Source organism: Gambusia affinis, linkage group LG01 (genome assembly GCF_019740435.1).
Source record: "Gambusia affinis linkage group LG01, SWU_Gaff_1.0, whole genome shotgun sequence".
In the NCBI taxonomy this organism is placed as follows: domain Eukaryota; kingdom Metazoa; phylum Chordata; class Actinopteri; order Cyprinodontiformes; family Poeciliidae; genus Gambusia; species Gambusia affinis.
Genome location: NC_057868.1, coordinates 33741695 through 33755732, shown reverse-complemented (window position 1 = coordinate 33755732; position 14038 = coordinate 33741695). Strand labels below are relative to the sequence as shown.

Sequence of the window (14038 nt, the reverse complement as noted above, 5' to 3'; positions counted from 1 at the left end):
GAAGCAGCTGTCATCCCAAAAGATCCTGAAGACCGAGCCAGCTGGGTAGAATGCTAGCATGTCTCTCCCCTGCTAACTCTTTAAATATCTTCCACAGTTCACAGCATTTAAATTTAGACAACACATGAGGCAGAGTCTCTCAGGCTGAGGTCGAAGTCAGACACTTCCCACTTTGCTCTGTTCTCAACTGTGGACAGAACAGAAATTATCTGTCCTCTCACCATCAGCTAAGGAAAGAAACAATACATTGAAGATATGTCTGACAACAGAGACAGTGAGGATCTTAGTGAGGAAGAGATTGATGAAGATGCACTCTTGGCGATGCTCTCACCTGAGGAGCTCAAAGAGCTCCAGAGCGAGATGGACGTTATCATTGCCCCAGATGAAAACGTACCAGTGGGACAAAGACAGAAGGACCAGACAGAGAAACCTCCAACAGGAAGTTTTGACCACAGGTCACTTGTTGACTATCTCTATTGGGAGAAAGAATCAAAACGTATGCTTGAAGAGGAAAGAGTGCCTGCTACTCTGCTGCCTAGTGAGGTAAGAAGAGTTCAAACTCTCAGAAGTTTATGAAATCTACTTTAGCTCATGGTGTATTGCAGCGCCAATGTTAATATCCTGATTTGTTACTTTTAGAAAATCTTACAGGAGGAAGCTGGAAAAAAGGAAGAAGAAGAAAATCCAGATGTCAAATATGAGGTGTATGAAGTGATAGAAGAAATCATTGAGGAAGATGGCACTGACTATCCAGATGGAGTGGAAATTGTAGAGGAGATCATTGAGGAAATATTTGAAGAAGATGTAGAGGAGGTTGAAAATGACAAAGTGACTGATGTTAACAATAAAACCACTGAGAAAGTAGCTTTAAATCTCAAACCTGAGAATACAGAGAAAGATGTAGACCCCCCCAGTGGCATAGAAAAAACACCTGAAAATAACACAGTGGACAGCCAGTCTGTTCCAGACTCCAAAGTGGCCTTTGAAAACAATGAAGATAAAAATGAAAATGCAAATGAAGATTGTTTACCTCCGCAAGAAACTCCAGAAGTGCCAAATACAAGTGAAGCCAATGATTACTTCTTAAAAAAGGAACCAATTAAAGTAAACAAGTTAAAAATCCCAAAGTTGGCTCTTAATAATATCAAAATGACATCACGTCCTTCAGGAAATGAGACAAACTTGGAGTCAACTCTGGACAAAATCCGTAACAACAATCCGTCTATCACTGAGGTCAACCTCAATAACATAGAAAACATTCCTAAGGAAATGCTTGTAGACTATGTGAATGCCCTAAAAAAGAACAAACATGTCAAAACGTTCAGCATAGCAAACACAGGTGCCGATGAAAACATTGCATTCAGCCTGGCTAACATGTTAAGAGAAAATCGCAGCATTGCCACTTTGAATATTGAGTCCAATTTTATAACTGGAAAGGGAATCGTAGCCATCATCCGCTGCCTCCAGTTCAATGAGACTCTCACAGAGCTTCGCTTTCACAACCAGAGGCACATGTTGGGTCACCATGCTGAGATGGAGATCTCTCGTCTGCTCAAGGCAAACAACACGCTCCTAAAGATAGGCTACCACTTTGAGCTGCCCGGCCCCAGGATGGTGGTGACCAACATCTTGACCAGGAATCTCGACCGTCAGAGGCAGCTGAGGAAGGAGGAGCAGAGGCAGCAGCAGGTCAAGGAGCAGAGGGAAATGATGCAGATGTACGAGAACAGTCTCAATCTGCCTCCTGGTTTACTTCAGATGTTGGGCTATGTACCACCACTTGAGCTCCTACAGCAGCATGGCCTTGTCCCACCCATGCCAGAACAGAGCAGCATAGCACAAACACAGCATCAGAGCGAGCAGCCAGAGCCAAAGAAGAGTCTGAAGCGCAACAACATTCCCAAACAACCCAGTGCAGAACCATCAAACCCATTAAAAGATATTCAGTTAAAGAGAACTCCCAAGAAACGTGATCCCTTCCTGGACTTGGACCCAAGAGAGGACCGGAGATCAGAAAAACCAAGTTTCCAACTGAGAAAGACTCCCAAAGTAAAAGATAGAGCAGATAGAGAGATGGCAGAAGAAAAGGCCAACCTCAATGATGTGATAAAGACTTTGAAGCCCGTCCCTCGCAGACGAGTACCTCCTAAAGTTGACCTCACTCCTCGTGATCAGCTCCTCAGTGAGATCAAACAGAGCAATGTGGCATACCTCAAATCCGTGAGTACTTAAGGAATATTACAGTATTATAATAAAAAAAGTTCAATGGAAGAGCATGTTATTGTGATAACACACATCATGATATATGTTATCACTTTAGATTCATTTGGTTAATTTTTTTTATACAGAGCCAATTCCCAAAAAAAGTTAAATAAGGGGACTTTACAAGATGATTAGATCCAGTCTCTACACTTTTTAAAGGCTGATGTACAGAAGTTGAAGTGAGGTTCTCTAAAGTTAATTATTAGTTTCCTTACCTCTTGTAAACAGAGGAGTGAGTGAGAAAAATTTAGAAATCTTCAGAGCAGTGGAAAACTCTGAAGACTGTTGAGTTTGTTATGCCAAATTATGTTTGCTGATGCTGGTAGCGTCAATATTTTTTTCAGCTACAACAAAGACAGTGCTGATATAGCCAGCAACCACAGGCAACATAATTTAGTGACACCCTCATTGTTCATCTGAGAAATCAGAGAAGGCTACCAATGACCTTGAGTAAGGTTGCACGTTACCTGCCAGCATTGCTTTATATTGCACTGGCAAGATCATTTTCAGTTTGAGTTTTATTCATTAAAATTAGTTAAAAGGACTGAATCGATCTCGCTAGTTATTTCAGCGAGGGTTTTGGCACTTTTTTCCAAACTCATGGCAACATGATGAGAAAACGAGAGAGAACTAAACTAATACCAAAATCAAGACTTTCCTTTAAGGCAAAAATCTAACTTTATTTACTGAAAATACAGAGAACCTATTGCATTTTTTCTTGTGTTGTTGCTTGCAGGTGCCACTCCCAAAAGCGCTGGAATCAAGTGAAACAAGTCTCATCTGACTCAGCTTCAGCTGATTTCTCACTGTAGAGTATGTTTATTTTACTCATGTTGGTCACGTTTCATGCACAGCCCTACAGAGTGAACTACTACATGATTGCCACACAAGACGAAAATAAGCTTGCTTTTGTTTCATAAATGTGTTTAGTTCTTAAAACTCTAAATACAAATGCAGTGTTGAAAGAACAAAGTACAGTTTATTAAATTAATTTGCACTTTTAAAATATTCTAATTTCTTAAAAATAAAAATTGTTCACTGAAAGAATAATTTGTGTCTAATTAATTTTGTGTGCAAAGAGCCTTTCCAACAGGATTAAAAAATGCAACACCTTTGTGATGTAAAAAAAAAACAAACCATCTAGTTCCTAAATGTATTATTTACTTAAAGTCAACTTAAATATGCATTTACTTTTTAGATTTATCTAGTTTTGTAATTATTATATTTTAACTTTCAGACAATGACTTCAGAAATAAAAAACATAATCACATTTATCTGTAAAAACACACTCACACTAAAAACCAAATTTCTTTCAAACAAAAAAATCACTAAATGATTATGTTTTTATTTTAATAATGATTTGCTTTCATGTACAGAAAATGTAAGAACCAAGAACAAAATATTTTTAAATAGCTTCTTGTCCACACCATGATTGTGCAAATGAAGTTAAACTTACAGAGGACAAATGTGTCTTTTTTTCAGGTGCCAAGAATTTTCATTAACATTTTTTAAAATAAGGAAATATAGTCATCTAGAAATTTTACATAGTGTCTAGTAGCATCTATAATACATCCAATTCTTTCCTATGTTCCATCTGTAGACATAACATGCATAGCCTTCAGTCAGTGTGCATTCACAAACAGCAAAAAAATAGATGTTAATTGTCAGCATAAGCAGTGTATAACAGATAAGTACTACAGGTGCAGGTTTTATTTGAGCAAAACGTAAAAACAGAACAAGATGTCTGCCGTCATATATTCAGTCAGGTGTTGCTGCCATTCTAAGATTTGGGCATGCTTTTATTTTAAAAAATTGCACTGGAATGAATAGGCTTGAACATACTGACTTTGTATTAATACATTAAAGGTGCACTCGCCATTCATTTTTGAAATTTGCAAAGCTGCTATTATCGGGTATATACTCAGTTTAGACGATTTGGCCAGGAACTGTATGCCAAAAAAATAAGTCAACACACCTGTAATTTTTTCCAGGCAAAAAACCCCCCTAATTTTCCAAATCAACAAACTGGTCTCAGATCAGTATCTATAAGCTCCTACAAAGAAGATTGCCATCCATCCATCCAGCAGATGAATGGGGTTTGGCTTCATTCAGTGGCTCTCAAAAGTGCACACAGTCCTCTTAAATCCAGAGATTTGTGATTCAGATGAATGTTCTATGATGAGGAATTTTAAAATCTTGATTTTAAATGTTTAAATCAGATTAAACACATGCACATTTGTAAGAGTGAATGTGAATTGTCGACCATTTATTCTCCAACTAGGCTATAGAATATTTTAGATGGATCTGGAGCTTAACTGATTCTATTTTCCTACCCTCCTCTTTAGACAAGATGAATGAAAATACGATTTTTGTCACATATGAAAACACTAACAGAATTTATTGACTTTTAAATGGTTTCTCTGAACAATTTCCTTTTATAAGTTTGGGATATTTAGTCATACATATTGATGTCTGTAACGTTGCTCTTTTCCTTTATTTTTCAGTTGATGGCTGTCTCCACAGCACCTCAACATGCTACAAAGGGATTTCTGTTGCTGCTGTCCCAAATTATACTTCTGTTTATTGAGATAATTCAGATCACATGTAACTTTAGGATGCAAACATTTGTTTAGTTTTTTAGTTGAACTTTGCAGGATATTTGTTGCTTAAAATGTGGAAAATGTTTCAATGTTAAAATCATTTCTAATAATTTGTATTTAGCAAAAATCTGGCTTTATCAAAGTGAACACATCTGAGGGGCTCTGTAATTGGTTTGATAAAGCTTTATAAATTCAGATTAAACGTGCTTATTCTGAGGTAGCAAACAGAAATACATGATTTTTACAACAAATTTTAGCATCTCTACTTATTTTTGATGAGGTCTTTCACATGATTTAACTAAAATAAATAATCATCATGTACAATGAAACACTACAAAATCTACAATGAGTAGATTTTAGAGATGTCTGATTAGGACTATCAAACTTTAGGTAGGGCGCAATGATGTCCTGCTAACACAACAATCCAGTTTATATTGTGACGCTAACACCAACACATGAAATCTAAAACTAAAAATAATAAAATATGGGAATGCAAGTATCAGTAATTTTACATGTGCAAGGACTGAAAATATTGTAACCATTTTATACCCTTCTGTACGCTTGCTTCTTTGGCACTCAGCTGGCGCAAGTATTACTGCAGTTTATTCTCAATAAAATCCTGGATCTTGTTTATCTTCTCCTCCTGCTGGTCGAGGAGATCCATGATCATACCCATCGGGGTCTTCTTCAGCCCAACCTCTTCGATCTTGTTCTCCAGCCTGTTCTTCATGTTGCGCTGTCTCAGAGATGCATGGATCAGGATCACTAAAGCAGAAACAAGGAGCAAGGCATTTTTACGGAAGGAAAAATGTGTATGTTTTAGTACAACAAGGCCCTGCGACAGAGTGGCGACCTGTCCAGGGTGTAGCCCGCATCTAGTCCGGTACATTAGCTGGAGATAGGCACCAGCACCCTCCTGACCCGTCTAAGGGACAAGGGTGTTAGAAAATGGATGGATGGATGAGTAAAACGAGTGTAAATAGTTTGTGGTGAGAAAAAAAACACAACAACAACCATTTGTGATATTCACAGCAGCAGCATCTAAGCATATAGCTGTATGTTTTGATTTCCATGACAGGCAGATGCTGAATGCATGACATCAGCCAGTAAATGTGGTTCAGTCCAAACCAACAAGCCCTAGCAACCTGTCAACACAGGCAGTGGGTGGATCTCCTGGGATGTAATCAAACAGCTTCGTATTTTTACCACAGCGACAGAGTTGCAACATTTGCTCTAATGATGAACTCCCTGTGCTGACAGTCACTAAATGCCTGAGGATGGAGAGAAAGTTCACCTTGTTGAGCTTTCTTTCTGTCACTGCCTTTATACCTAGTCATGCCAGTAGATTATGTACCGGGAGCTAAAAAAAAAAAACATGACGAAAATGAGAAGAAAAAAAATAAAAGGCAAGACTTGGCAAGGGCCAGTCATCGCTCCCATCACTCAGCAAGGTAATGCTGCTTTAAAAACCACTTGGCAAGGTAACAGCAGCACATCTGTTAAGTCGGCTTATTATACTAGTAGCATTACTTAGTGAGGATCAGAACATCAGAGATGGTATTATTCTTTGCAATAACAACTTTAAAACTACTGCTAAATTTAGAAGTTGTTTGCTCAGTATAATTTATTTTTCTGAAATCAAAGTTAAAATAAAGATGAACAAATGCTACAGATAGTATCATTATAGTTTCAATAATCTAAAGGTTACATTAAATAAATGTGGCGCTTCTCTTTGAAGTCAAAGGGACTATATGACGCTACACATCTATGAATACATACTGTAAAATACATTGTGAGAATCTCATTCTTACCCATGCAGGGTTAAAAATAAAAATAAAAACAAACAACAACCAAAAGATAAACAGCAGACAAACTGCGTCTGAAATTCACGTCTTTAACAAGTAAATATCCTGATTGCAAAGTAAACAACAGATGGAAACATTTCAGAAGTTTCAGTAAGCTGATATCTGGGTATTAGTCAGTTGTCTGATTTGGTAGCAACTGTGAGATTGGCTGTTCATAAGACATGTCATTCATGGGCTATCAACTAAGGTTTTAAAAGCAGCATTACCTTAATAAGAGTAAAATGTGCTGTTCCTTTAATCCAAACAATGAGACTGTCTAGGTTTTTTTTTCATCTTGCCACTGTGTTTCCAAACATAAGGATTTGTTTGTCATATAAGGAAGGGCAAAGTGTAGTAGCCTTTTCCTCAGCCAGCTGACTGGCAGTGTGCAGTAACATGTGGGTGAAGCAGAGCATATTTTAACAATATCACGTTAAAACATGGAGCAGCCTTGCCAAACACCAAAGACAATTGTTTTCCCCCTTTCTGATTTTGAAAGTTAAAGATCACGTGACACTGTGGTACTCACACAGCAAAGGAAAAGTGATTCCAAAGATGAAGACCATGACGCCTCCAAACAGCGACAGCACAAAGTAACTTGTGGCCATTACGCCAATCACAAACAGAGTGGGATTCTTCCTCTTGAAGTTCTTGATTGTGGGCTTGTTTTCCCCAGCCCACACAGAACCAGCGAAGACCAGAGACACCACGGCACCGCCCAGAAACATGCCAAAGGGATTCAAGAACCTGGACACGGAAACATGCAGAGCAACACATTGTAATAAACCAGGGTGTAGGCTTCCCTTTGTTTATTTTGCAAATACCTCAATTGTGCCCATGGCAACAATTTTATGTTCATGGGATAGCTGTAGAGCTTTGGTTAGTTTAGAAACTTCATAATTTCCACTACGTTTGACCAAATCAACCTATTAAGAAAAAAGCCACATAAAATCAATACTGACCATCTATATCACTAAGTTTTAATTTTGTATCACTAACTATCTGTGGTGGGTCGTTCTCAAAATAAAGCATTAGTACACGACATAAAAAAAACAACAACCAAACAAAAAAACTAAAAGATCACTGCTATTGAACGTTTACGTATATTTATGTTTCATTACTATCCAATACAGCAAAAGCAATAGTCTACATACTCCGGATAGGCGTGTGTGAGAAAAGTGTAACAGATGCTAGCTTTTAGCTTTGGACCGCAGCTAGGACTTACCCCACAATGAGGAAAACCACCAAGGTGACAACAAAATAATTCGTCTGGTAGTACATCAAATTGCTGATCACTCTGTTGTTCCACTTGGTTAAATCCCGGAACTCTGGTTTGGAGAACCGCTCGGCTGCGGGGAAGAAGTCCTCCCATGGTCTGAGAGGAGCAAGCTCCATTTTGGCTGCCATGTCTGTAGCTCAGCGTGCGGTTTATATAAAAAAAGAAAAACCATAACAAACCCGGACTGCGTAATGTGTTTGACAAGCCAGCTGATCTCCGCTGTCTGCTCAGGGGAGTGACGTCAAAGAAATCTCGCGAGATTACTTGGCTTGACGTATTGGATGGTTCCAAACCATTTAAAATGTGCAGTATGCGTTAAAACTACAATCAAGTAAAAGTAAAAATAATTGACATGTACTATAATCAAGAAACTTGAACAACTAAGGAAACGCTAAAATTATGGATATATATATATTTTTTCTATATATATACTTCATTACATTGCCTATTAGCAGGAGAAGAAAAAAAAAACATACCAGAAAAAAGTGTATTTAAATGTATTTCTTTTGTAAATTCTACAAGGTCGTGACATTGGAACATCATATTGTCACCTGCCTATAATTACTTCCTAAGTATTTTTTATTTTAATAATAATAATAATAATAATAATAATAATAATAATAATAATAATAATAATAATAATAATAATAATAATAATAATAATAATAATAATAATAATAATAATTCACCACATCTCTTGGCATAGATAGATAAATATTGATACTTTTTCCACAGCATTGCTAGCAATGAGCAACGGACTGGAACACTATATGTATTCCAGTCCAGTTTTTGTTAGTGGCGTGGCGCTTTGAAAGTGAAGTACAAAAAGCAACAGCGCCCTCTGGTGTATATGATGGTCACATAGTTCTGCGTTAACGCGGGAGCTGCGGTTCGCTGCGCAGCTTTAACTCCCCTGAACACAGTGCAGCCTGAATCGAGGACATGGGACCGTGAAAGTATGGCGGATGCCGAGGAGCCGTAAGTCTCAATGAGCGCTAAATATAATTTTTATCGTCCATATAACTCTTGGTTTCCCTTAAACCGAGCCTGAGTTACTGTCTTTTTTCCAGGGAGAAGAAAAGAAGGCGATTAGAGGACCTGACTGAGAAGTTAGTGACGAATGCTAAATAAAGGTCTCTGACTGGCGGCAGGTTTGCGTTGCACTGTAAGCAGCGACTGCTGGGCCAGCAGACATAAAACATAAACATGTTGGCAAGGAGCAGCGGCTCACTTAGTATCTTTGTTAGCTGGTGGAGATAATATCCCCTTTTCTGTTGGGGGGAGCAGGACGGTGGGATATAACACAGAAAGAGGAAGATCTGTCATTTTCTACAAATGACAAATTTGCAAAGCTCGCGATACTTGTTAGCTACAAACAGGTCATGACTATGCAATATTGAAGACAACACAGTAACAATATAGAACATTGAGTCAAACTTATGACCCCAGGTTAACTACGTGTTCAAGTTTAAATAGCAGTTACAGTATTCCAATAAAACAGTTGTCCCTTGCAGCTCTTAAAAACAAGTTTAATGGACTCTAGTTATTTCAGTGTTTATATCTTTTTATTGATTTTCTATGGGAGAGTGAAATTAAATCAATGCACCAGACAAGCGTCCATGTTGTCCCAGCTTGGTGTGCATGCAGGAGTGTATATATACATCTGACTAGCAGCAATATTTTTGATTTGTATGGCCCATTTGATGCAGAATAAGTTCAGCCTTAATATAACTGTGGTCAGTCAAAACAACATAATAATAGGCACCACTTTGTTTGAAAGCAACCATTCTGCTACTGAACCTCCATCAGAATGACACTCATATCATCCGCCTCTCCTGAACCACGTTTGAGTAAATTGAAGTGAGTTTTGCAGATTTTCCTTGTTGTTTTGATTAAACACAATTTACAATAACTTTACAATAACTTATATATTTCTGATCAGTCCTCATAGCTACCTACAATCAAGGCAAACTACAACCAATAAGAAATAAAGAGATAAAATTGTTAAAAACAAAGTGAAACAGGCAACAAGATTTCTCTGTTTCTAAGCTTTTGGAAGCAACTTTAGCATTGAAAGTATTCTCTAAGAATTTACATTTAAGTGTGCTACATCTTTGTGTTTTTTCAAAGGAAAAGGATAACAACTGATTAAAATTGGATTTGGTATGAAAAGAATCTGAGATTTTAGTTTTAAGCCATATTACCCAGCTCGACCCACAATTCTGTGCTGCATCACTTACAGATGACCAAACAAAAACCATGGGGCGAACCCATTATCCCTCCTCAAGCACACAAAATAGATGGTGGTTGATGATTGAAAAGTAACTAACATCAGCCGATACAGATGTTAATGCCAATGTGTCATGCATCTCTTTTAGAAAATGTAAAATGCAATAATTTGAACTATAGTACATGTTCAGTGTTTCTTTTTCTTTTTTTTGTTTTTGGTGTGTTTCTCATCCAGAATGGCTGTTGATAGTGGACACGTGGATAGCGGCTGCGACTGGGATGGTCGCTGGAATCATGTGAAGAAGTTTTTGGAAAGGCCGGGTCCTTTCACCCACCCTGACTTTGAGCCAAGCACCGAGGTGACCGCCATGAAAATGTGAATAATGTCCATCACTGTTCAGATGTAGTTCGGTTTAAATACGGCTGTTTTTGTCAAATTAGTCTCTGCAGTTTTTGTTGGAGACCTGCAAGATTCTGGTCATCGGTGCAGGAGGACTTGGATGTGAACTCCTTAAGAACCTGGTAAGGAAATGGCTTTAATCGTTCCTATAATGGCATATCAAATCCATTCTGACTGGGCTATTTGAGATGCAATATTATATAATTTTTTTTTTCTTTTTTTCTATTTAGGCCCTGTCTGGGTTTCGCCTTATTCATGTGGTTGACATGGATACCATTGATGTGTCAAATCTTAACAGGCAGTTTCTTTTCAGGTTAGTTTTACCTCTTTAATTTAAAAAAGTCATTGTTAACAAGAGCCAAGATGGTTTGTGAGAAGGGTTTAGTCAAAGTAAATTTACTTAACATTATGGAAAAATTTTAAAAATTTCTCATGTATTAGTATTTAAGAATAGTATTTATTCCATCCATCCCCAGACCCGATGTTTTGTCGTCTCCTACACAGAAAGCTGGTATACACAGCTTTCCACATGTTTCATAAATAACATTAATTCTTTGTGTAGGCCCAAAGACGTTGGAAGACCAAAGGCAGATGTGGCTGCTGATTTTATCAACAGTCGTATCTCAGGATGTAAAGTTGTCCCGTATCCTTCACTCTTGATCCTGCATAAACAGTTCATGTTTAGTGAACATTGTGTTATATGACTGTATAGTTCCCTGGATTTTTCCTGAGTGATAGCATTCAGTCACTTTAAAAAGATTCAAGACTTTGACGATTCTTTCTATAGGCGTAAGTGCATTTCTGTCTCTAAACCTCGGCAGAGTTAATCGGTTATTTTAATGACTGAGGGGTTAAGCTCATTCCAAGCTGTTTATCGTTGCAGAGTTTCACATCATTGTCTGCGGACTTGACTCCATTATTGCTAGACGCTGGATAAATGGAATGCTGGTACAATTTAAATGAAAGAAAAACTATATATTTTTTTCCTCCTGTCTATTATTACCTGCTGTTTTTGTGGAGAGGTTTGGCTAACCTAATTGAGTGATCTCTGTAGATATCTCTCCTGAGCTATGACGATGGAGTGTTAGATCCCAGCTCCATCATCCCCCTCATCGACGGGGGGACAGAGGGCTTTAAAGGAAACGCTCGTGTCATCCTGCCAGGCATGACTGCGTGTATTGATTGCACACTGGAGCTGTACCCACCACAGGTAGCACCCACAGTTTTTCTAGGTTCACTTTTTAAACCTAGAAAGTCTGTTGATCCTTGATAAGTTTTCAGCCTGGTGTGGGGATTAATCCCAGTTTAATTTTTTTTTAGTGTGAGATTTTTACTGCATATGACCGAAAAAGTCAAACTATCAGCAGGACAAATTACAGAAACATCACCTGTTCCACTTTTCCTGAGAGCTTTTATTTAGCATAACCTTCAGCCTGAACAAAATTATGTAGTGTAAAGCGGTCTGCTAGAGCAAGCTTTGTGAAAATAAAGAATTTAACTTTCATGGTTTTGAGATAGAAACTAAAGAGGAGATAAAAAAAAATCAGAGGTAAAGTAAGATAAATATTGATATGGAACATAAAATTATTTTAAAAAACAAAACAAAATGTGAGACTCACAGTGCTCATGAAAAATGCTTATGTTTGAATTGTTTCAATCCACAGATAAATTTCCCCATGTGTACCATCGCAACAATGCCGCGGCTACCAGAACACTGCGTGGAATACGCCAGAATCTTACAGTGGCCCAAAGAAAGGCCTTTTGGAGGTTTGCATCGATCTAAATGTATATATTGTGAAAAAAAACCTGAGTTTGTATAAACATTTATTATCTCTGCCTTCTTCTCGACTAGACACGAGTTTAGACGGTGACAATCCAGAACACATCCAGTGGGTGTTTGAGAAATCCCAAGAAAGAGCGGCAGAGTTTAACATCACAGGAGTGACGTACAGACTCACGCAAGGTGAGACTGTGAATTACAAAACTAATTCATGCAGCGCTAATTTGTCACATCACTTCTTATTTTTGAGAGAGCTGATAGAATTAACCTCAGAGTCGGCTTTTGTGTTGCAGGAGTTGTGAAGAGGATTATTCCCGCTGTGGCATCAACTAATGCTGTTATTGCTGGTATGAAACTTGGGTTTTTAAAGCAGTTATGCTGCTACACAAGTTCTTTAGGCATCAACAGTTTCAACTTAACAGCTTGTTCTTTGTTTCTCAGTTGGCTTTTTTGTTTTTAATTATAGTGTTTTAAATTTCAAAAGCAGTAGGAGTTCTCTGCAAAATCACCTCTGTTGACATAGAAACAGAGGAACTGTCTTTCTTTTGTTGGCAAAATTTTTTTCTTCCTGAATGAGTCTTATTAGTCACAATACCACTCCTGTCTTCTCAAGTCTTCAGGGGCCTGTGTATCTAAAAGCTCAGTTTTGTCCTGCTGTTAAATTACAAAGGGACTCATGTATAATCACTGTCCACACACCAAAAATGTGCAGCACGATATTTTACAACTCAGCAGGTATCAAAATGAATGTTGCGTGAAAGTGAATGGTAATTCATGCAAACTTTATATGTGGCAGCAGCACAAACTTTTTTTAGGCAACAATAACAAACTAGAAAGCACCAAAACTCCCCCAAATAAGCTGAATTTTGACTCCTTTCAGTGATATCTAACTCAAGGAGCATCAAACCCAAAGTTTCCTGTGTGATTCGAATCTTTTATAGTTTAAATCTAAATGATGAAAGTGAACCACATCTAGCCTCATAAGATAATCTACAACACTTTAGAAAATTATGGGAAAACTTGAGTTGGATGTAAACAGGATGTTGTATTTGCAATATGTCAAGATGCTTCATGACTTTAAGAAAAAGTAAACCATAATTCCTTGCTAAGGTTGTATGTTAGAATGTAAAGTAATGTAAACATTTTAGTTGAAGTTCATGCTGTTTGTACTAAACTAATTTGTTTTGCCTAATGATTTTAAGGGTTTAAGTTGTTAGAATGCAATATTAACACTATTAAATTGTACATTTTACTTCTGTTCTTCACAGCTGCCTGTGCAACTGAGGTCTTTAAAATCGCTACAAGGTTTGTTATAGAAACACATTTTCTTCAAAGTTTTATTTCTTGATGTGAACATCAATTACAGTCAGATTTGTCTTTTCAGTGCATATATTCCCTTGAATAACTACATGGTTTTTAATGACGTGGATGGACTATACACCTACACCTTTGAAGCCGAGAGAAAGGTTTGTGTCTTTTTACTAACCATAGACTGTGCTCACAGTTTTCTTAAAGAGTAATGATCGGTGTTCCAAATCATCTTTCTTTGACAGGAGAATTGTACAGCATGCAGCCAGGTACCTCAAGATCTTAGGTTTCCTCCTTCTGCCAAATTACAAGAAGTTTTAGAGTATCTGACAGAGA

At 37.6% G+C, this 14038-nt stretch overlaps 3 protein-coding genes across 5 annotated transcripts in view; 2 read left to right on the top strand and 1 right to left on the bottom strand.

The window, feature by feature from the left end:
* Positions 1-122: 122 nt before the first annotated feature.
* lmod3 (leiomodin 3 (fetal)) lies at positions 123-5387 on the top strand. Its single transcript, XM_044122795.1, has 4 exons — positions 123-543; positions 640-2220; positions 2999-3075; positions 4767-5387. The coding sequence occupies exons 1-3, from the start codon at positions 256-258 to the stop codon at positions 3044-3046; spliced, it is 1917 nt and encodes a 638-aa protein (XP_043978730.1). The 5' UTR covers positions 123-255; the 3' UTR covers positions 3047-3075; positions 4767-5387.
* On the bottom strand, positions 3569-8256 carry LOC122834924 (PRA1 family protein 3-like). The gene is made up of 3 exons (XM_044123931.1): positions 7932-8256; positions 7236-7453; positions 3569-5627 (listed from the first exon to the last, which is right to left on the bottom strand). The coding sequence occupies exons 1-3, from the start codon at positions 8111-8113 to the stop codon at positions 5455-5457; spliced, it is 573 nt and encodes a 190-aa protein (XP_043979866.1). The 5' UTR covers positions 8114-8256; the 3' UTR covers positions 3569-5454.
* A 595-nt stretch (positions 8257-8851) lies between these two features.
* LOC122832545 (NEDD8-activating enzyme E1 catalytic subunit) overlaps positions 8852-14038 on the top strand; it is a 5971-nt gene continuing 784 nt past the window's right edge. Inside the window, exons 1-15 of one of the 3 annotated variants that reach the window (XM_044119398.1) lie at positions 8852-8963; positions 9056-9094; positions 10450-10573; positions 10656-10736; positions 10845-10927; positions 11177-11257; positions 11360-11403; positions 11498-11562; positions 11669-11824; positions 12279-12381; positions 12467-12577; positions 12688-12741; positions 13663-13699; positions 13779-13860; positions 13948-14038. The exon at positions 13948-14038 is cut by the window's right edge and continues 10 nt beyond it. In XM_044119398.1, coding sequence (XP_043975333.1) covers positions 8944-8963; positions 9056-9094; positions 10450-10573; positions 10656-10736; positions 10845-10927; positions 11177-11257; positions 11360-11403; positions 11498-11562; positions 11669-11824; positions 12279-12381; positions 12467-12577; positions 12688-12741; positions 13663-13699; positions 13779-13860; positions 13948-14038 — 1171 coding nt within the window. In that variant the 5' untranslated portion in view covers positions 8852-8943. Of the gene's footprint in view, positions 8964-9055; positions 9151-10449; positions 10574-10655; positions 10737-10844; positions 10928-11176; positions 11258-11359; positions 11404-11497; positions 11563-11668; positions 11825-12278; positions 12382-12466; positions 12578-12687; positions 12742-13662; positions 13700-13778; positions 13861-13947 lie in introns of those variants that run through there. The other 2 variants (XM_044119408.1, XM_044119418.1) reach the window with 2 other exon arrangements.